The 22,553-nt window shown below is 40.7% G+C and overlaps 1 protein-coding gene across 3 annotated transcripts in view; it reads left to right on the top strand.

Moving 5' to 3' along the window:
* Positions 1 to 22,553, top strand: part of DCAF1 (DDB1 and CUL4 associated factor 1) — a 46,611-nt gene that overhangs the window by 885 nt on the left and 23,173 nt on the right. For all 3 annotated transcript variants that reach the window (XR_014958074.1, XM_021529161.3, XM_085590139.1), the window contains exons 2-13: positions 4,184 to 4,301; positions 8,855 to 8,931; positions 9,185 to 9,258; positions 10,211 to 10,324; positions 12,014 to 12,151; positions 12,950 to 13,450; positions 14,593 to 14,694; positions 15,893 to 16,051; positions 17,325 to 17,504; positions 18,696 to 18,905; positions 20,077 to 20,246; positions 21,434 to 21,558. Coding sequence is in view for 2 of the 3 variants with exons in the window: in XM_021529161.3 (XP_021384836.1) it covers positions 4,192 to 4,301; positions 8,855 to 8,931; positions 9,185 to 9,258; positions 10,211 to 10,324; positions 12,014 to 12,151; positions 12,950 to 13,450; positions 14,593 to 14,694; positions 15,893 to 16,051; positions 17,325 to 17,504; positions 18,696 to 18,905; positions 20,077 to 20,246; positions 21,434 to 21,558 (1,960 nt within the window). In the remaining variant the exon portion in view is untranslated. The remainder of the gene's footprint in view (positions 1 to 4,183; positions 4,302 to 8,854; positions 8,932 to 9,184; positions 9,259 to 10,210; positions 10,325 to 12,013; positions 12,152 to 12,949; positions 13,451 to 14,592; positions 14,695 to 15,892; positions 16,052 to 17,324; positions 17,505 to 18,695; positions 18,906 to 20,076; positions 20,247 to 21,433; positions 21,559 to 22,553) is intronic.

Here is a 22,553-nt window from a genome sequence, read left to right as displayed (position 1 = left end):
AACAACTGAGTTCTTAAATACTTAAAATCAACAATAGGGATATATTCAGTATAACAACCAATTTGGAGCTCTGTTAAAGAAGAAGTTGAACAAACGTAGACTTCCCTTAGCGTAGGACACACCAAACCATGTTTTCCTGCTCCAGAGATTGTGAGGCTATTCTTACTTGGTGGTATTTTGTTTCCTCAAGTGAACTTCAATGTTGACAGTTTGTGATACTTTAACTTCCACGTGGTTATTTCAGGCTCAACAGTTTTAGACAAATAGCTGTCAGATACCTCATCTCTTTGAAGGATATTTGTGATGTGAGGGAGAATTTTGTTTTTTCTCAAAGTAAGGAATTCTTTGTGTTAAAGCATTAGTGTGAAAGAACCCACAAATGTACTGCTCAGCTTTGCTGGATAATTAATTAGATTCCAACTCATTAGTAGTGTTGCATTTTTACATTAGTCTTTCCCACATTTTGTCCTCAGCCATACTTTGAATCAAGTTTGGGAGCAATGTCAAACTGGACTATTTAAGCTGGCCCAAAGTACAGTTATTAGAATTTGAGTTGGCCCTATGCATGTGGAATTACAAATCTTCATGTAATTTCTGCCCATTAAATGTGCACATTAGTTTAAATGTGTAATCTTCCTACAAATTTGATCAAAATGGTGATTTTCAGGAGTTGGTTTTTTTTTTTTTTTTTAGGTATAATTTTTTGTTTTATTATGTAGCTCATTCATTTTGCATTTAAATTGCACAGTTAGGCCTTTTGTGTAATTTGCCAAATAACCAAACTGTTGGTTTTCAGATTTTACAAGTATATTTATATTCACTTAGAGGTTTCATGCTTTCAGATGTTTATCTGTGGGAAGTCAGTGTGTTCAGAAGCTGCTGATGCTTTCCCTGAGCACAGCATCAGTCAGGGAATGAGCTGCAGTGTTGCACTTGCTGTGAGGCTCCAGTGGACAGAAGGGTGGAGCTGAATTGCTCCAGCTGTTCCAGGCACTCAGTCAAGGTTTGTGGTTGGAGGTCACTGGAATTTTATTTCCTCACTGTTCAGAGGTGTCTCACTAAGGTGACTCAAGCACTGAAGTGTCTGGGTTTCAAAAACATGAGTGTACCTTGAGGAATCTGTGTCTCAATACTCTTTGGTTTTCTCTTTTGTGTCACATTCTCACAGCTAAGCCGGAGGAGTGAAATTGGCACAGCAAGAGCAGGTAGTGTTTGACATTAAAGCAATACCACGTGTGCCAAGCACGGTGTGCTGAAACAGCCACTGGTGGGTTTTCAGTGGCAGTGGCCACCATGGTAGTTGAGACTGCAAATATTAGTCTTTCAAAGTCAAATCTTTTGAGGAAGTGCTTTATGTTTTGTTAATATTGATTCTAAATACATTGTGGCACTGTTTGGGGAAAAATCCCATTCCTTAGCTTATTAGGGGTTCAAACTGAAATCTGTAGTTGGCTGTGATTTTCAAAACTTATTAAGAGAAAAAAATTACATCCCTCTGCTCCCTTCCCCTCCCCCTCCTGAATTTCAATCTGATCAGTTTTGCTGGTGCTTGGAGAGCAATTTAAGATGGAATTTTTTCAACAGCTTGTTCAAGGGAAATGGTGCAAGTCAGAGCTGTTCTCCCACGTTTCTTCTCTGTCAGGCCAGGTGTGTTGCTGACAGTTACAGATTAGTTCATAGCATTTATGTTCTCGTCTTTTCTGCAGAGCTCTTCACTTTGATTTCAGATGGAATTCTTGAAAAAAGTGAGCACAGTAGGAGTTTTTGTGGTGCCATCTAAAATTATATTTATTTGAATAGATTGGAAGTCTTAAGCCAAGCCTGTGGAAGGGAGGAGATGCCTTTGCAAGACATTCACTGTCAGTGCTGTGTCCCAGTAGAAAGGGTGGCATTTCTATGTTATAACTTCATTTCAGCTCTCTGTCAGCACGTTATTTATTCCAATAATGAGCTTTATTGCGGCAATACTCCAGGTTTTAGGGATAGCTGGGATTTTTCACTTGATTTTGGTATAGCACAAGGTGTCCCAGAGGGCAGTGAGCAGGTTTGTGGTCTTCCTGGCTGGGACTTCGTTGACCTGCAGATATTGCTGGACCGTTTCTATCTTCCAGCAGGAACAATTAAGGGTTGTTAGAGGAAGTAAATTGTTTTCCAGATTGCAGGAGAGCCTGCACAGGCCCCGTACAAGCTCTGAGTTCACAGAGCCCTTTCTGCTGTGTCCCTTGAGTACAGAATAAAGGTGGTGATGTCTGCAATGGTTGAATGTGGGTTTGTTACAGCACTTGTATTCTGTGGCCCAGAGTGGATTTGTCTGAATGTTCTTCTGTGATATTGAAAAGCTCTGAAGAACTGCTAGCAAGTGGTGTTCAATTAATGTAAAAGGAAATGGAGCTTTATGAGCTTAGAGTAGTTTTTATTTTCCAAGGTGTTTTGGGAGTGTGTGTGTGTGTGTACAATCTCATTATGGTTTTGCCTGCATCTAGGTAGTGTTTCTTCCTAGGCAATTTATGCATTTGCATTTAATTTACTGATGTAGTTCTGAAATGAATGAATGAATAATGAGTACCCTAGATAAAATCATAATTCCTTGTGAATTAGGAAACATCATCTTTCTTCATGCTTAGGTAATTTTATTTTGTTAGCATATGCCCACTTCATACAGTACTTAACAAAACAGTGTTCTTGTAGTCACAGGTTTATCTTTTCAGTGTCTTTGGGTGATGACTTCTGTGCAGCTTCTGCCAGTTTAATCTTCAGCTAGTGTTCTTAACTTCATGTTTCCCATTTAACTAACCAGTCGCAGTACATTAAATTGAGAAGCACCTATGAGACAAGAGGTAGAACTGTAGGATTGTTCATCCATTCCCTGAGTGAGGAGAAGTTTTAAACCGATTGGAGGTGTCCAGCACACAGTTAAATTACGGTGATGTTTTTCAGAGACAACTTGGGCTATAAATGCATATGTAATCTATGCTATTGCTGCCTTTAGAGTCTGTCATTTGACTGACTCCTGAACATGTATTTCAGGAGTTGATGTGTATGTCACTGTCTTAAACACTTCTGTATTTTACACTGGTTTTAAAACTTCTTTCTCTGCGTCAGTTATGACAAATGGGTATTTAATCTCATGACAGATTGGCTATGTTATGGCTAATGAAATGCTGAAAATCTTTGTATGTTTTTGGATGTGGAGAAATCTGTTTCGCTTTGTGTACTCTCCTCTACCTCCAATACAAAGTCAGTTTATAAATTACCTTTGGGCATTCCTTCCTCCAGAAATTGCAACTCTTCACAGCAATCACAGGCTGTCAGGTTGGAAACTAGGGGCATGGCAGTATCTTGAGACAGATTTTGTTCTAGTTTAAGCTGTTAATATTTCTAGTAGGTTTTTATCAGATCGACAAAAGCTGACACCTGGAAATTTAAAGGCTTAAACAGAACCTACAGTGATAGTTCCCCTCATTAAATGATACTTCAACAAGTCACTCAATACTGTAGGAGTTTCTCACTTTTGAGGATGGGAAGATAAATCTTCTGTCAGCTGTTGTCATGCTACTAAAGGCTGATAAATCTGAAGTATGCTCCAGTGCTCCCTCCTGTGATTATCCTTCCTTCCACTGGCTGTTGGTGGAAGCCCTGAGCGAGCGGTTCTGCCCCCGCGGCTGTCCTGGGGCTGCTCCCGCTGCCCGCAGCGCTCAGGGGCTGCCTCTGCTCCTCAGCACTGTGGGCCCGAGGGGTTTGTTGGCACCTCCACCGCTGGCTGCAGGGCATTAAACTGGGATAAGGACACTGATCACAGTCTTGCTGCTCTGGCTGGGTTGGTTTTTGAGTAAATCACCACAAAGGGTAACTCGGGTCTGCTCCTGGAGTTGAGGTAGAGCTTTAAAAGGCTCAGGCAGTGAACACAGCTGTGGTGAGCTGTGCATTCCAACCAGCCTGGTCAGGGCTGGGAAGCACCAGTCAGGACTTGTGTTCAGAGATGCACATGTTCTTTAGTCTGCAGGCAGAGGACCAGAAAGAAACTTTCACATTTAAAAGCACTGTTCTGTCACTTCTCACTCCTTTTTGCTGAGTATTATTTGCCTCTTTCAAATGACTTGTAATATTTGATTTAGTAAAAGACTGGGACTTCTTGCTCATTTTTATGCCTTTTTTTTTTCCCTGGTTGTTACCTCTGCCTCAGGCTAAGCCATGACTTCAGGATCTGGGCATGTGGACTCCAAGGCTGAGCTCACCACTTTGCTTGAGCAGTGGGAGAAAGAACATGGCAGCGGGCAAGACATGGTCCCTATTCTCACCAGGTAAGATCTACTAAGCAAATCCCTATAGCTGAATAGCTGATGTTAACATGACAGCAGCTTTTACCATGTGTCTTCTTGAGATGTTTGCATACCTGATAACCTGTAATTAATTTTCTTGGTCTGGGAAATGCACTGTTAGTGTGGTATTTAAATAAAAACTTTTAATAAGAAATTTATATTACAAAGATATCTTACACTGCCTCTAAAACATGAATCTGATTCTCTGAAATAGTAGAAGTCAGGAGCATCATTAAATGTTTGAAATAACTTTGGTATCTTCACTTGAACCTTGTAAAACATTCATGGAGACAGGAAGCAAGGTGTGAGGGGTTTGAGATTGCAGTGACATTGATCAGATTAAATGAAAGGGCGAGAGTAGGATGAGTAGGAGGAGCTATATTGAGAAGGTGTTAATGAAGCTGATAGGGCATGTTTAAAGTGAAATTTTAAAACCTGATTTTAAAATCAGGTTTTTTTAAGCTGTGTGATGGTCAACTGGCATTGTATTGTGAGAAAAATTCCCTAGACCAGTAAATTATTTGGGGCTTAACACCATTAAGTATAAGACAGTATCTAGTACAAAAGAAAGATTTGAATGATGAGTTGCATTTGTATTTTCTCAAGCTAGGCTTCATTTGGGTAGACTGACATTAATTCTTCACAGTTCTGCTGGCAGATCCATGGCCTGCCTCATGTGTGCAGGACTCTGCAGTTCAGGGGCAATCCAGGTGTCCCTTCTGCCTTGTTGGGTCAGACAAGTCAGTGCACAGAGCTGGAGCTGGCACTGAGTGGAGGTACCAAGACTCTGGTGGAGCTTTTTGCTCAGGTCTGTGCTGTGCCTCACCCACTGGGCACAACTTCCTTGCTGTTCTTACTGCATTTTAAAAATAGCAGCATAGGAGGAGGAGATGAGCAACAGAAAGCCAACCCTAAACACTTAAAAATTAGTGGGGTTTTTGAAAATCATGAAACAGGTTTTGGTGTATCTTTGTATATTCTCTGGAAGAAATGTGCTATTTCAAGGCTTTTTCTTGTAGGCATAGCCAGAAATTTACTGTATTCTAAGAAATTTAAAGACATTTGAGCAAAATATGTATTTTTTTGTGCTTATAGCAGTCTGGCACTTCTTGCTCCCACTCAGCTCCTGGAGCTCCCAATATTATTTATGCTCAGACAAGTCTGATAACTTTGATTCTCAAGGTTTCTGTGCAGCAGACAGAGTGGTTATGAATGGTGAAGCCTTGGGTATTTTTGCTTTAGCTGAGATAGTACAGATTTATTTAAGGTAGCATGGGGATTTGGCCAGAAGTTAAAATCAGAAATCAGATTTACAGTGCTTCAGTTATCAGCGAGAACCATGTTTCTGTTTGTAGGAGACAGTTTTAGCTATTTAGAGTTTGCTGGTAGAGATGCTCCTGAGGAATGCTCACTGACTGGAGCTTTCATGGGCCAGTGTCCTGAGGCAGAGCAATGCCCTTGCATATTGGTTTGGTCTTAGGGCAGAGGGAGCTGTGGTCATACTTGTTGGTGAGTGATATTTTTCTGCTTCCTTCCTCCTTGTGAGTTAAATGGAAGAAAACTTCCCTGTGTGGATGGGGGCTTGTTGAATGTGATGCTGAAGCAGCACAGGTGAGAGTGCAGTAACAGGACAAGGATAGCAGCAGTAATAGCACCAGTTACAGACCACATCTGAGCTGTCTCTTCCAAAAAGCTGGATTTATAAACTTGAGTGTTAGAAGGTATGAACTGAAGAAATTGCTTGGAAAGCCTATCAGCAAACAACAGGTATTTAGTATACATGGTTTTCAAAACAACTGTAAATTGAAATGATCCTGCAATAGTGTTACTTCACAGACTGGATGCAATTCATATTCAACCACTCAGGCAAATTGTGGGACTCAGATAATTTATTGCATCCCATGAGCCTCTTTCATCAAGGGAATAAATCAGCAATTTAACATTGTAACTTCATCTCCACAAACCAACTTTATTGTGGTGTGAGATCCTAGAGCACCTCATGCTGTTGCAATCTGCTGTAAAGGCTCAAATTGGTCATTAATACCAGGTGATGACACAAAGCAGGATTAGGATGGCTTTGTTGTTCCATCTAGATTACTGGGGGCCTTGCAAAGTTGACAAACCTTTCTGTATACCCCTGTCTCTTCCTTCCCTGCTCCCAAAACATGAGCTCAGTTTGTGGCAGGTGAAAATGAGGATCTGACTAACTTTACAAAGACAGTTGTAAAGAGAAAAAAATTATAAGTAAATGGCTCTGTAAATCCTGCATCTTGTCTGCAGATTTGGAAATGGCTGCAGAACCAGTATAATGCCAAGTGAATGAAGAAAATCTTGAAACTTGAGTAAAAGCTCTGTGATTTTTGTTGATTGTGTTTTGTTACAGCCCTGTATACCAGATGCCCGTGTTAGAAGGCAGAAATGAGCTTTGGTAGTTATGTGACACTCAGTTGCTTCAATAGAGAATTGACAAAGCTGTTGATCTAGATAGATTTATCTAAGTCAAATCACAAACCACCTTTGTATGTGTTAGTTAAAAGAAGGGTATTTTAAGCAAGCTTGATTTTTCTCTTTGAAATTGTTTTTTTTAAAAAAGACAATGTTTGTGTGGTTTCAGTTTTGGATTAATTTATTTATTTTAAATTTTTTATTTTGGTCAAATAATTGTGAATAGTTGTCTCAAAACCCTCCATAATTAGCAATTCACGTTTGTCTTTCATTGAGCCTGTGATAATGTTGTTGTCCCTGAAAGCATTGGGAGCTGGCTCACTGTTTGGCTGCCTACCCAGACAGGATGCACTGGCCAGAGTGTTGTGCTCACTTTCCATGCTGCTTGTCTGTCCTTTCTGGCACATCACCAAAATGCTAATTATCACCTCAAAAGACCTGACAAGGCGAGAGTGCTGCTTCCCAGCTCCCTATTTGTCTGAGTTTCTGTCAGCAGACATCCCTCCAGCTATTAGTTCTCATGGAAAAAAATGAGGAGCTGGCAGTGGAGTATTTAAGTAACTTGCTTGTGCCAGAATTTCTTGAGAGCTCAAGCTGTGCCACCTATTATTAACAAGGGACACAATTTGCATCCTTTCACAATCAGGCTTGTAAAAGTAAATATTGGAACCCCACAGGATCAACAGTTTGTTGAAAGATAATTGTCAGATCGAAGGCAAGCAAGAAAGTTCTCTGCTCATTCCCAATGAGCTAATTTGCTGTTCCTAGAATCTGGCAGGAGTCATCCTCTGTTGCACTGGCAAGTCAGTGTAGCTCACAGAAGCAGGACTTGGTACATTTTGCCTCTAGTCATGCCTGGGAACACTGGATATTTACTGGAAAGTAACTGGCGTGGAGTAGAAGTCAGCAGTGTTCTGTAAGGGAAGTCCTCTGTCAAAGACAAATATTTTTCCACGGATTACTACAGCCTCCCAGCAGTTTTCCCTCCCCTGTGATAAACTCTGCCTAGATAACTAAGGTATTAAGACCTTGTTTTAAAATACTGTGCTGCACATAGATGCTGCCTCCCACTTTGGACCTCTGTAGAGGGGAAGGAATAATGTTTTATACCAAGGAAATGAGATTTAATTTCCTAATGCTTTTTCAATTGAATTGAGTGCTCTTTATTTCACCTCAAATTGCATATGTTTCTGCTTTAACACTACATCGAGAAAGACAGGTAATGACTATGGAATTATTTATTGTTTGACCATGAGATAATTTTTCCTCTTCTTGATCTTGTGTAAATAAAAATAATAATTCTCTTACTAGTCATTCTAAACTAATTAGAGCATAGGATTTCTTATGTCTATTGAGGCTGTTTCTCAGTTTAGAGGAAGGCATAGCTCCAAAACAACTCAATTTTGTTTTTCTGATGCAGAGGAGCATTGAATGTATTTTGAAGATCTGTGAACAGGGAGCTGGCTGAGTTTCTCCTTGTCTTATCCGTGGTGGTAGTTGACGCATGGTAAAAGGTTGATAACTGAATAGAGGTTACACAGCACTTAATAAAAGTATTTCATATTTATTAAATATTTATATTTAATTCTACAACACAGTTGAAATTTAATATGCAAAATAACAAAACACCGTGCAGACAGTTTGAACAGCTGCCTCTGCACAAACTGAACAGAGAGGAGGAGTAAGTCACCTATTCAGGACTTGCTCTGCTGCAAAAGAAAGACACTGTGGTGGTGAGAAGTACTGCTGAAGCCTTTTATTTACTCTAGTTCTCTACACTGTGTTCTAGAACACCACAAGGAGTCTAACATGAGTAAATAAAAGGTGTTGGCCCTTGAGAGTGCCAGTGTTTGTGCATCTCTGGGGTGTCACTATGGGTTCAGTCCAGTTTGGAACTAAAAATGAGATGAGATAGTAGAAGCCAGTGGTTTTTCTCTCCCCGTGTTGTGGACAGTGAGAAATCCTCTGGTGGCACTGAACACTGGGTGAAAGCTGATGGGCTGTTTTGGAGTGCTCTGACATATTGTGGCTGTGAGGAGCTGTGCTCCAGGAGTGTGAATTCTGCTCACTTTGTGTTGTTCCTGCTGCAGAATGTCCGAGCTGATTGAGAAGGAGACTGAAGAGTACCGTAAAGGGGACCCAGACCCGTTTGATGACCGACACCCAGGTAAGGTGTCCTGAGTGGTTTTGGCAGCACCAGCTGTGTCCCAGTGCTTACCTGGTAGCTCATATTCAAAAGTAAACAGCTTTTAGCCTGAGTGTGTCAGCTTCTGATCGAGGTCTGACACTGCCTTGGCACTGGGAAGCTGTGCTCTGTAGTGCTGACTCTAGAGCATCCCACAGTCAGTTTCAAGGTAGCAGTTCAATATTAATGTTGGCATCTTGTGGTAGGAAGATGAGTTCTCCTGTTTGTTCCACAGGTCGGGCAGATCCGGAGTGCATGCTTGGTCACTTACTGAGGATACTCTTCAAGAATGATGATTTCATGAACGCGGTAGGTTTACTCTGAGGACTTTCTGTGTCAGTTTCTCACAGCACCTTATTGCTTTTATTTTCTCTGTGCTGGTTGACCTTGTTACTTGTTTAATATTTTTTTAGTGGTGTCAGAATTCTCTTTTCCATAATACTGGTTTTTAAGACGGGTTTAAGAGCAACTCTTTTGCCACTGTAAAGTGACTCAAGTAAAGGGGAGTTTGTGAGCTATTGGAAGGTGTGTAGCAACAACTGAATTAGTTGTTTGCAAGATTTATCAGCCTCTTTAAAGAAAATTAGCTTCTCTAATACAACTCCAAAATGGTTATTTCTTTCTATAATGGAAATGCATACCATTAATTCCACTATTAAGTGCTTTGTTTCTGAGTGCTTGGAACTACTGGGCTGCCTGCAGGAACAGAAGAACATGTCAACTCTAGAAGACTCAGGCAGAGAATCAGGAGGCAAGAGTCTGCCTTTCCACTTGCATTGCTAAACTCTAACATGACTTAATAGCTAGAATTTTGTGACCTTTGCATGCCTGCAAGCACCTATATCAGTACATGTTGCTGGAAGGATTCTGACAGATTGCTCACACAAGCTGCAAGTGATGAGCAAATACATGTGCAATTAAAAATGTGCAATTCCTTATGTTAATTTTTTCATTATCTTTTAATGTTTGTACTGTTACAGTTTTTTCAAGGGACTTGTCTTTACAAATCAGTTCAAGATAGATATTTAGTCAGTGAACAGCAGATCAGAGGCTCTCTGCTTCTCCAAAAAGTAGTTGTTTGAGACATTTAACTTCTAAGGCACTGAGGGAGCAGGCTAAAGGCTGGTCATGTTGAGATCCAGGGCTTAGACTGGCATTCCTTACTTTATTGTTTTGCTGCCGTGGGAGCTGTAAGGCTTTCACTGCTCTAGGTTTGGTCAGAGTTGAATTTCAAACCTGTGCTGTTCCTGATCTTCTCCAGCTAGTGAATGCTTATGTGATGACAAGCAGAGAACCTCCACTAAACACTGCTGCCTGCAGACTTCTGCTGGACATCATGCCGGGACTGGAAACAGCTGTTGTGTTTCAGGAAAAGGTATCACGTGTACTAAAGCTTGGGTTTTATGCTTTCTTTATTTTGTACTCCAACAAGACTTCCCAAAGGAGAAACCAGTAAAAAGCTATATTGAAATCCTGTGTCTGAGAGCCAGTCTGTTCAGTCTCACTAAGGGTTTGGGTCTTTTTGCTCTTGGCTTGTTCAATTAATCAAATCTTGGCTATTTCATAGCTTTTTAAAGTGTGATGTGACCAAAACAGAGGAGCTGGAGTTTAATGTAATGTTTTGGGAATTGTTACTTTATAGGCCTGTGAATGGAGCAGGCTGTATAGAACATGGAGGACTTGCCCAGTAATCCCCAGCTCTGGCAGAGCAATAGATTTCCTAGAGCTAAGTGATAAGCAAGTCATACTTTAACTAAGCAGTCTAAAATCCACAAGCTTTGTAAGCATTATCTGGAGCTGTGATGGACAGCTGAATCAGACTTCACGTGTTGACAAATGAGTTGTTCTGAAGGAATGCACACAGAGTGGAAAGTGAGGAGAAAGTGAATTTCACTCAAGCTACAGTTTCCTCATCTGTAAGAATTAAGGTTTTTCTGAAGTTTGGAAATGAGGCAGTGGTGTATATTAAAGTTCTAAATTAATTTCTCTACTATTGAAAATATGCGGATGAATGCTAAAGCATGATAAAAGAAAATAATGTGCTCCCTTTGTGAAAGATTTAATTTAATTTGTGCTCTTTGTGATCTGTCCAGAAGCTGAGGCTGGGAAGCCTTGATCAAAAAACAAAACCAAAAATATTTCCCAATTTGAGGAGAATATAGCTATTTCCAGAGACCAAAGCTTTCTGTAAACTGAAATGAAATTAAGTTTTGCGCTGAGGGACTTTTTTCCTTTTGACTTGAGAATATCCAGAGCTCTGTTCCGGCATTAGGGCTCCTGTACGTAGGAGGCTTAGGGAAGAGGGTGCTGTCCTTGTCACAAAGGGGCCCTCTAGTGACGAAGGGATTTCACAGCTCATCAGTTAGACTTTTTTTTTTAAATTACATAAGTGCATTGAAATAATAATGCAATTGTCTTTAAGTATATAACAGGCAACTCTAAAAATCTGTAAGCTGAGAGTTCCTGTTAAAATGTGTCTCTTCATTATTACTTTTCACTGATCTTCTATTGTATTGTACCTGTAATTCAAATTCTGTGCAAGATGTCTGTCATGGTAATTGTTGATGTTTCTGAACCCAGTGGCAATTTAGAGGAAGCAAATTGATCTTTCATTCTAAACCGCTGTCTTTCTAATTGTCTGTTATGAATTTAGCCAAATTTCATTTTATTTGATATAAGTTCAACACAGCTTATTTGAAATTTGCTAAATTGCTGGAGATTTTTATTAGTGAAACTGGCCAGAACTTTGGGCTTGTTCATTTGGACTAATTCATACCTGTAGTGTTTTGCTGCTTCCTAGGAAGTACTTTAACTGGCCACTTTTTGCAGGTGTGCAAATCCAGTTATCTGATGCCTGGGCATAGTTTCATGCAGCTTAAAGATTTAGACTTCTTTTGTTTGTTTGTCTCCTGTTATTTTTATTCATTACATGCTTGGTAGGAAATCCAGACTGATCATTATTGTAATAAGAGAGAATTCTTCCCAGCAGATGCTTTCACTGGGACTGAGAAGTTCAAGATGAAATGTAACTGTTAGAACTGGTTTCTTGTTTTCTCCCTTCTAGGAAGGCATAGTTGAAAATCTCTTTAAGTGGGCACGAGAGGCTGATCAGCCACTAAGAACGTATGCAACAGGACTGTTGGGAGGAGCTATGGAAAACCAGGACATTGCTGCAAATTACAGGGATGAGAACTCCCAACTGGTAATGATCTCTCAATCACTTTCCCTTTGTGGAGTACAGTTACCTCTTTATAATTTTTATTTATGGGGAGCTCACATTCACGGGTTAATATATGAGTCTTAGTCATTGTAGTACTATCTGTAAGAGTCATGGTTTCCATCCTTTCCTGTCTGAGTTGGAACATGCAGCCTGATTATTCTGTTAACAGCAGTTGTATTCAAAATGCCAATGGAAACCTAAGAAGTCAAATACTTTACTTTTTAATGAGGCTCATATTCAAACTTCCCTTAAAGAAGAACTTTCAGAAGCTTTACAAATGTAACTATTGCACATTGTGATTTGCCCACCAGATAGTTTTAAAATGAAAGGTAAGTCAACATGGAGACAGCTGTGACTTCTCTTCTAAACATTAAAAGTAAAAGCATGACCCTTGGTTTTGTGGAACTGCAATTTACCAAAGCTGCTGCTTCCAAAGGGAATGCTGCCTTTATTTCAGGCTGGGCAGAGATGGTGGAAGGATGCTGCAAACTGGTATGTGGTTCTGTTAGCACCACTATAGCTCATCTGCTCCTAATGGCTTTCCAGCCACTTCCTTCTCACATGAGAGACATGGTGCTGATATTTTAGAGAATTGCTGTAGCAAAATGGATTTGAGTTCTCTCAGTCACTTTGAAGTTATTCTCTGGGCAAATGTACACCACAGCATACTCAGCACTGTATGCTATGGAGGGGTTATATGATGATAAAAAATATGGCTGAGGAGAGTTGCATGATGAAAGCAAGGGGTGTATTCTCATGAGTGCTGCTTTTCTGAAACAGGTGGCTCTGGTGCTTCGTCGGCTGCGAGAGTTGCAGGTCACCGAAATGACCACAAAACAGGAAAACAAGCGCCCCAGTCCTCGGAAAGTGCCATCAGATCCTCTGCTGCCCCTCGATGAGGAGGCTGTGGATATGGATTATGGGGAGATGACAGTAGATGGAGAGCAAGAAGTTTCTGGTGATATGGAGATCTCCTTTCATCTTGATTCAAGTCATAAGACGAGTAGCAGAGTAAACTCTGCTACAAAGCTAGAGGATGGGGGACTGAGAAAAAGCAGATCAGGGAAGCAGCATGAAAGAGATGGCTTTCGGAAGGCCAAGCAAAAGCTGGGCTTCTCCACCTCAGAACCGGAGAGGATATTTGTTGAGCTGTCCAACAGCAGCTGGTCAGAAATGTCCCCGTGGGTCATTGGCACTAATTACACACTTTACCCCTTGACTCCTGCCATAGAGCAGAGGCTGATTCTTCAGTACCTGACTCCCTTGGGGGAGTACCAAGAGGTGAGCATATGAAGGTGGGAGGAAGCACTCTGTTCTAATTCTCTGTACAAAGCTGAGTGGAACTGTGGGGGAAAATTGGCAGAACTGTTATATCACGCTCTGATATTTCCTGTCATGATTAAGACTGGTAACTTTTCCTGAGTTGTTGATGACTTCAAAACTGATGAAGTCATTAGTTTAAATATTACTTTGTGGGTAATACTCAAACCTGAACCTAGCAGATATGTGGTCTGCTAGTTGAGCATGGCTGGGAATTTTGTCCCATGTTCCCACTAAATTTAGCGCTTGGAAGCTTTGTTTGAAATGCAGACATTTTTCCTGTTTCCGATGGTGGATATAATGGAATCCTGCAAGTAAAAGTCTGAGGAAATAATCAACTTGAAATTCTAAATGAAGTGGTTTGTGTAACCTCTGTAGTAGTTCTGAGGAGAAGTGGCAGGGCCTGTTATGCAGATGCTTTTTGATAACTGAGAGTACTTCAATGGACAGAATAATGTGACTGTGTCAGATTTACCAAAGAGTGTTTCCTTTCTTTTGTTTTTTTTTTTAATTGTTTGTTTGTGGTTTACCTTAATTAGTAACAGAACAAAGCAACACAGTTTTGCCTTGTGGCAGATGTTATGTGTGTGCACATGTGTGCTTTGTTTCTGTGAGAGCCAATGAAACCATTACCCCCTAACAACCTGCATGCAGACTGGATTGTTTCATATGCCAGCAATAATAGGCTATAAAAATAGGAATTACTAGCATGAAGGTGTTACAAAGAATGATGCAAAGGGTTTTGGTCTGTTGCCCTGCTCTCCTGTTTTTTCTGTTCAGTTGTTGGGTAGTTGTCTTTGCACAGATGGAAGGTGGAGCCTCTCTCCAGGGTGGTATCTGTGTGGACTTCCATAGCCGCACTTGGAAGAGAGTCTTAAGACTTCCGTGTGGCAGCTGCCATGCACCTTGCTGCAGTCAGCAGATGTATTACAAGAGGTCTGTTAACCTTTATTGCTTCCTATGGATGGAACTGGTTACCTCTGACCTCTCATAACAGGTATCTGCTTATAGGGGAAAACTGGGGGTTTGAGAGAGTATAAACCAAAAAAGACCTTGTAATTCCCATGAAACATTCAGCTAGTGTCCCATTTTTATCTTCTCAGCTGCTACCCATCTTTATGCAACTGGGGTCAAGGGAGCTGATGATGTACTACATTGACTTGAAGCGAACCAGCGATGTGCTCCTCACTTTTGAAGCCCTTAAGGTAAATTAATTTCATAATATATAAAATATACCATAAACATTGTAAAAACATGGAGTATATGCTTGCTATGTGTCAAAGGCAAGTGCTCATCTTCTTTAGGCTGATGTCTTGCAGCATTCCCTGGGATTGGAAATGGCTTTCACTCAAGTTGAATGTCTTGCAGTTTTGGTTTTTGAAGTGTCAAGCACTAAAAATGAAAAAACAGGAAAGGAAGGAGGGAATAAAAATATCTTAATTGTGCAGGAAGGGCCATTAAGTTCACCTTTCATCTACCTATTTAAAGATGATAAAATTCCTTTTTCTGTCAAATTATTGTGTTCCTGCTGCCCTTAGATGGCATTCCTGAGTTATTCCACTGCCTGCCATCTCAAAGAACACTTGTGAGGGAGCATAAACATCTTACTCCCAGAAGCCCCAGTATGACATCTCTGAAGTCAGTGGTTTAAAAACTAGTTTTGTGTGAGTAGTCTTTAAGGTTACCTCCCCGAGGTAAAAAGCCACACAAAATAACCTTATTCAAGCCAAACCTGCCGTGCAGCAGAAGTTAAACTTTCCTGTGCATTCTTTCCCTCTTTCACAATAACTTCTCTGCCGCTGATCCTCCAGAGTCTTCCTCTCTGTATCTTTGTCATTTGAGAATTTATTTTGAAGGAACAGTGTTCCTACAGTAGCTGTAGATTACTTCAGTTGGGAGTAGAGTGGGGTTTACAGTGGCTCTTACATCATCTTAGGATGTAGGTAATACAGAAAAGCAGTGTGCAGTACACTTCAGTGCAGTTGCAGGCTTCCCTTTAATTACCTTTATAGCTAATTTTGTAAAATTCCTTTTGTCAGCAATATGTCATAATCAAAATATGAATGGAAATTTAAATCTTTAGTAGTGATAATAGAAAGTGAGTGAATTTGAAGCCAATAGAAAGACCTTAAGGTGGCCTGTTGGATAATTTCTGAGTTGCTCTGTTTTTCTTGTATTTCTTTTGCAAGATGTGTAAAAAAAAAAAAAAGTCTGGTAGTGTCTCTTTTGGTTTTGTTATTGAGATAAATACTACATTCTGGATTACATGTAATGGGAAGAGGAAGTGAGGTACACAAAGCACAGAGCAGTTGCTTTTTCTACTCTCTGTTTTTCTATGGGATGGGGATGGAATTGATGACAGTTTGAAGAATCCTAGTCTAATCTGCTTTTATGATTCCTTAGCATTTGGCATCATTGCTGCTGCACAACAAGTTTGCTACAGAGTTTGTTGCTCATGGAGGAGTGCAGAAGTTGCTGGAGATTCCTCGTCCTTCCATGGCAGCAACAGGAGTGTCCATGTGTTTGTATTACTTGTCATACAATCAAGATGCTATGGAGAGGGTAAGGGTTGTTCTTGTACTGTAACTGCAGTGATTCCCATAATTTCTCAGTGTTTCTAGCTGTGTTCAAACAGTGAATAACCATCTTCTAAGCTTAAAAGCAAATTGATATGGATGATTGATTGCTATATGCAGAGGCATTAGGAGGTATATGAATAATAGTGTATTGTTTCAAGGTGTATATTTGAATAACAGTGTTTTGTTTCAAGGATGTGGATTTCAGTTTCTAGGGAATTAAGAGAAGACCTTGTCAGCATTGTCTTAATACTTTAATCACCCTGTTCATTCTATTCTTCCCTCTTTCCCTCAAAAAATCACAACAAAAACCTCCTTCATTCTCATTTGCCTTTCTTTTCCTGTCTGTTCCAATGGACTACTACACCTGAGATTGTTTTTCTCCATGCATGGTGCCAGATGTTATCCCAAATATGTTCAGACACCAGGTAGAGCAGGTCTCTGTGGTACATTTTGGATTTCAGAGGAAGCCAGCTTCAGGGTACAGTCCCTTGTCAAGTAGTCCATGCTGGTAGGTCTGAAGCTGGTAGCACTGTATTCTTTGAGTATATCCAACACCAGCAGAGGAGAGATGGAAAACTCTGCCAACTTGGCACACAGCCCCTGGTGCCAGCACTTCAGGTCCACTTGTCACTGACCCTGACAGAGGGTTCCCAGTTCCTCCTCAGTAGAAGTAAATAGGCAAATGGAAGAGTGCAGCTCTGAGCACATGGTCTGTACATCTCAGAGGCATGGCCTGAGAGCAGAAAAAGACCAGCTCAGTTGTCTGCTTCCAGAGAAGACAGGCTTTAGTCTTGCATTTGGACAATCCTTGTGATTCCCCTAGGCTTCAGTGCTGCCAGAGTTTGCTAGTACCCCAGCATTGCATATGGTATTTGGTTTTACTGAGTAGAATTTGTGTTTCTTCAATGGAAACTTGACTACCTCTAGTGAAGCATTCTTTGGATATGTAAAAGTGGTATGGAGAAGGAATCTGGAATTATACTACACTAAGGCTGCTGTATTCATTGTGCTTTGCTCTGGGAGTGGACCAATTTTTAGTCCTACATTGCCAAATCATATTCTTTTTTAGTCTTTATTAGTCAGCAGCTATTCTTACTGGTCTGGAAATGGGACTTCTTATTTCATGTCTCAGATGTCCCAAGTCAAGCTGGGAATAGCTAATACTTGTCCTCTCAAAGAGTCTTCATTCTTCTTGGACCAAATCTCTTAAGAAATCTGTTTGAAGTCCTCCTCAGGAGTGTTTTTTTACTTTCTAGGTGTGCATGCACCCCCATAATGTGCTTTCAGATGTAGTGAACTACACCCTGTGGCTGATGGAGTGCTCCCACGCCTCAGGCTGCTGCCATGCCACCATGTTCTTCTCCATTTGCTTCTCTTTCCGTGCTGTCCTGGAGCTCTTTGATAGGCACGATGGGCTGCGACGTCTGGTTAACCTGGTAAGGGCTGTGGCTTTAAGTAGGGAACAGGGGTTTAGTGGCAGGTTTGGCACGTTATAAATGCAACTGTGTAGAGTTTTGTTCTTTGGTTTTATTTGGGGTTTTTCCTCCTCAGTTCCCAAGAGATGGAGAGGTGGGTTGAATTTTCTGAGAAGCATTCACATGCATCCTTTTATCTTTATTACTTTTATTATGATGATTATTGTCTAGAGGCTTTATACCCTTTGGGAGCTTTTTTGTGCAACTCCTGGGTTAAGTAATACTTACTCAAACAGTGGTGGCTTAGTGATAGTCCAGATGTTTCTTACCACTCCACATAGACATGTGTGCTGTTAGATGTGGGTAAATGCAGCTTTGTTCCATGAAGAGGAATGGCTGTGTGTGTGCTGCAGGAGCTATGGTACCTTCTGGGCACAAGTTCAAGACACTGTTCAAGTAGAAAAGCTGCAATGTCTGCAGGGTGTTGCTGTGCACTCCTGCAGCTTGGGCTGTGTGTAACTCAGGGACAATAGTGCTGCAGGGTGCAAGCACATGGTGCCATATTATGCCTAATAGTACTCAGCACAACACTGCCTCCAGACCTACACTAATGTAACTTCTTTAACCTGGAAAAAAGGAGGCTCAGGGGTGACCTTATCACTCTCTACAACTACCTAGTCAGGTGGGGGTTGGTCTCATCTCCCAGACAATGACTGACAGAACAAGAGGACACAGTCTTAAGCTGTGCCAGGGGACATTTAGGTTGGATGTCAGAAAAAAAATTCATTGAAAGAGTGATTGGGCACTGGAACTGTCTGCCTAGGAAGGGGTTGGAGTCACCGTCCCTGGGCATGTTTAAGAAAAACTGGATGTGGCACTCAGTGCCATGCTTTAGTTGATGAGGAAGTGTTAGGTCATAGGTTGGACTTGATGATCTCAAAGGTCTTTTCCAACCTAGTTCATTCTGTGATTCTGTAATTTCTGTCTTCATAGATACTGAAGGAGAGGGCATGGTTCAATTTTGGCTGTTAACACACACAGACACCCTTTTCTGTTTAGACAGCCTTTGTCAGCTTTCAGTGTGCTTCTATGTCCTGCACAGAAAAGGCAGTGTTAGGGTTTGGTACAAGAGTGGCTGAGAGTTGTAGATGCTTTTTTCCTGAAGACTGAGCTGATGGAACTTTTTCTCCCACACCCAACTTCTTTCTGAAGATAAGCACTCTGGAGATCTTAAACCTGGAAGACCAAGGAGCCCTCCTGAGCGATGATGAGATCTTTGCCAGTCGCCAGACGGGGAAGCACACCTGCATGGCGCTGCGCCGGTACTTCGAGGCTCACCTTGCCATCAAACTGGAGCAGGTGAAGCAATCACTGCAGCGCACTGAGGGCGGCATCCTGGTGCATCCACAGCCCCCCTACAAGGTGAGGGGCACATTGCAGGCTTTTCACATGGTTGTTGCATTTCTCAGTTGAATCCAAGCTGTAGACATGGGTAAGTACCCTTTGAAGCCAGGATAATAACTAGGCAGGCTGCAAGTGTTTCATCTGTACTTTTTTCCTGTTGTGTGGAATGGCACTGTAATAGGAAAATACAGAGGAGCCGTTGAGGTTTTTCTCAATTACATTTGATTAAACCTCTTGCTCATGTGCTGTGCCCTTTCCATCTCTCAAAAACTCAAAGGCATGTTGTTTTTGATATTTGTGAGGTTTTCTATGCTGTGAATCTCTGAAAGGACAAAATTTGTATGTATATGGAGGTATATAATGCTGAAAAACTCAGAAATAAGTTTAATTTAATAATGATAACTGAAATGTCTTTTGAACATGACTGTTTTTAGAAATTACCGTGGGATCCAGATAGATAATAATCCATAGTCTTGGTTATGATTATTTTTTTCCCGATTCCTCCCTGCAAAGCTGGTTTTGTTGATTTGTGTTGGGTTTGTTTGTTTGTTAGGCTTTAATTAAACTAGATTTTAGGGCTGCTGGTTTTGAGAAAGTACATTCACCTGTGGTTTCTGATTTAATTTATTATGATTTTCTGGAGGAACTGAAGTAAGAAAATAAGGGAGTTTTTGTTTCTGCAGAAATCGCTTATTTTCAGTAACTAAAAACGTACATAAAATGTTGCTTTCTCACATAATTAAAAATACTGAAAGGCAAACTTGTTAGGAATCTTTTTTATTCAGTATCCTTTGTAGTAAAAACTTAGAAACTGTAATTGAATATTTTCAGCAACCTTTTTAGTATTTTAGCATAGATGTGTATTGAGTGGTGGGGGTAGTAACTACTAGATTAGTAGCTTAAAAGCAGAGTAGAATTTTAATTTAATATAACTTCTTAAATTTGCTCTAGCTTTTTGAGACTGTAAAGAAACTTTAAGGATATTATCCTTAAGCTTATTGTGTATTATAGTGACAGTTGCTATGTTCTTTTATAACTGGGGAATAAACCTAGAAGTAAATACTTAATCTTCAAGACACAGAGTAGTCTGATCTTATAGATGCAGTTTTCAGTCAAATCCCAGCAGTGAGGGATTTGATGTGCAAATTTGTAACCCTTGTGATCTAATGGTGTCCCTTGGACCCTGCAGGCCTGCTCCTATACTCATGAGCAGATTGTGGAGATGATGGAGTTCCTGATTGAGTATGGTCCAGCACAGCTTTACTGGGAGCCAGCAGAGGTTTTTCTCAAGCTGTCTTGTGTCCAGCTCATGCTTCAGCTCATTTCCATTGCCTGCAACTGGAAGACGTACTATGCAAGGTGAGCTGTTTGTGTAGTGCTGTATTTGAGTGCGGCACTTGTGACTCTTGGGCAGGACATTACATTTCCAGATTTTCTACCCTGATAGTGTTTAAAACAGGCACATGCTGGTTAGTGCTGTTAGGGCCTGTGCTGTGGCAACACAGTGATTATCAAAGCTAACTCTGGGGAAAGCAGGACTAAAATTTTAAGGTAGAGAGAAGGATGTCAAGAAATTTCTGAAGAGCCAAAATGCCTCAGGCCTTTGATTAGTATGGCACTGATTTCTCAGAAAAGCTTCATCACAGTTCTGTGCCTCTTTCTATCTGTCTTAATATTTGTTTACCTTTTTTTAAGAGAAAGGCTAGAAAATGCTCCAGGAAGAGGGTGAAATTAAGACATATCTTAATCCTGGAATGAGGTGGTCCAGGACTTCCTCCTTATTTCTGCTGCCTACAGGAGCTCCTTGCCTAACTTAAATGGAAAGTCTTTGAAATCCGTTTTGCTTCTGAAGTTCCCTGTCTCCCTCCCACTCCTAGGTTGCACTCTCCTGCCTGAGTATCTTGTGTTGTTTCTTTCCTTCTGCAGCTGTTTCCTAATTGCTAACCTAATCTGCATTAACTCCTACTTTTCCAACCAGGTTAAAAATCTCATATTTTTTTCATTTTTCTGCTCTCTCACCTCTTGCTGAACATCCCTTTTCACCTTCCACACTCCCGCATCTTTCTTGAGCTAGAGCCTAAGTTGGTGTCTTTTTGGCTATTAGAGTTGTCTGGTTTACTGCTAATAGTTTCCCTTGACTTCAGAAAAACTTACTTCCCAGTTAACTGGTGACAGAGTATTTTGGACAGCAGTGTTTCCCAGCTAAGATGTGGAGTTAGATTAAATTTAGCAGCTTAATTTAGAATGGTTTCATTAGTAAGTGCTAACATTCTTATTTTTATAAATACAGAATTACTGTGTTTTTAGGAGCCTGTGAGCTGTGTAAGATAAATGTTGGCAGACTGCAGGCAGTGGTGTGCATGTGAGCCCTACCTTCTGTGGAGAACAGCCCTTTTCATTCTAAAATCAAAAGGCACCATCAAATGCAGCAGATGTGACTGGTTTATGTCAATATCTTAGAGTAGAGTAAATGGAATACTATTTTATGCTATTAAAATGACTCTGTACATGCAATTTCAAAGAGTTCTTCTGTTGCTGTCTTCCAGGAATGACACAGTACGATATGCTTTGGATGTACTGGCCATCTTGACTGTAGTACCTAAAATCCAGTTGCAACTGGCAGAACCTGTGGATGTGTTAGATGAAGCTGGATCTACTGTTTCCACTGTGGGTAAGCAGAATATGGCCCTAATGACTTGCACATTTATCAGTTGTCTTCTGCTACATGGGTTTTGGCTGCCTGTTCCTCACCTATAGTGAGACAAGGGTTAAAATAATTCATGTACTCAGAGTTACTGTCAAGGATGCAAATAGATGGGAGAGCGCACTGTGGTTAAAATCGTGTCATGATTAGCACTGTGGTTAAGTTACAAATTTAGAGGCATGTCTTTCTCTTGCACTTGTTTTCAAGAGCTCATTAAATACAGGTGGAGGCAAATATACTTTTATAATGGGACTATTAGGCTTCCTCAGTTTCTCGGAAATTTAGGTCTCCTGAGGATATGGCATTTGAGAGTAAGGAAGAGGAACAATTATTGATGTGACTTATGCTCTAACTGGTTACCTCCAGGTTCAGCATGTAAATGAGTGAGATGTGCCTGGATCGGATCCAAGGCTTCTACTTCAACTGGAGCCTCAATTTTCTTTGTGAGAAAATAAAAATAAAGGCAGGCAGAATACTGGATATAGGCAAAAGACAATTCCTTTTGTACAAAACACCTCTAGGCAAACACCAATTCTGTGAGGGTTTTGATATTCTGAAGGAGACGTGAAACTAACAGGAATTTTGTGGGGAAAAAAAGTTTCCCTAAAGTTTCTTTTTTACCTGATTCTTTTTGGAAGTTGATATGATTATTTTGTCCTCAATGACTTAATCCCCTTCCTTCCCTTAGTTTTTATTTTGTTCGTGTTTATACAAGAGAGTTGCTTCATGCGGCAGTAATCAGAGCATGTCTGTACATTTTGCTCTGTCCAGATACTTTAGATTTTTTACTCCTGGACTGTGCTTGATCAATCTAAGAGATTGTGTGACATTACCTACTGATGATGAGGTAGAGGACCAGCAGGGCAGGAAAATATTTTGCTAGGGAGGTAGAAGAATGTCTTAGACTAGTTAGCAGAACTTCAGGAATTTCTGGAATTAAGGGAAGTACCTATTTTCTTCAG

This window comes from Lonchura striata, chromosome 12 (genome assembly GCF_050655825.1).
Source record: "Lonchura striata isolate lonStrDom1 chromosome 12, ASM5065582v1, whole genome shotgun sequence".
NCBI lineage: Eukaryota > Metazoa > Chordata > Aves > Passeriformes > Estrildidae > Lonchura > Lonchura striata.
Note: the sequence above shows the minus strand (reverse complement) of the source record. Positions and strands in the feature narration are given on the sequence as shown.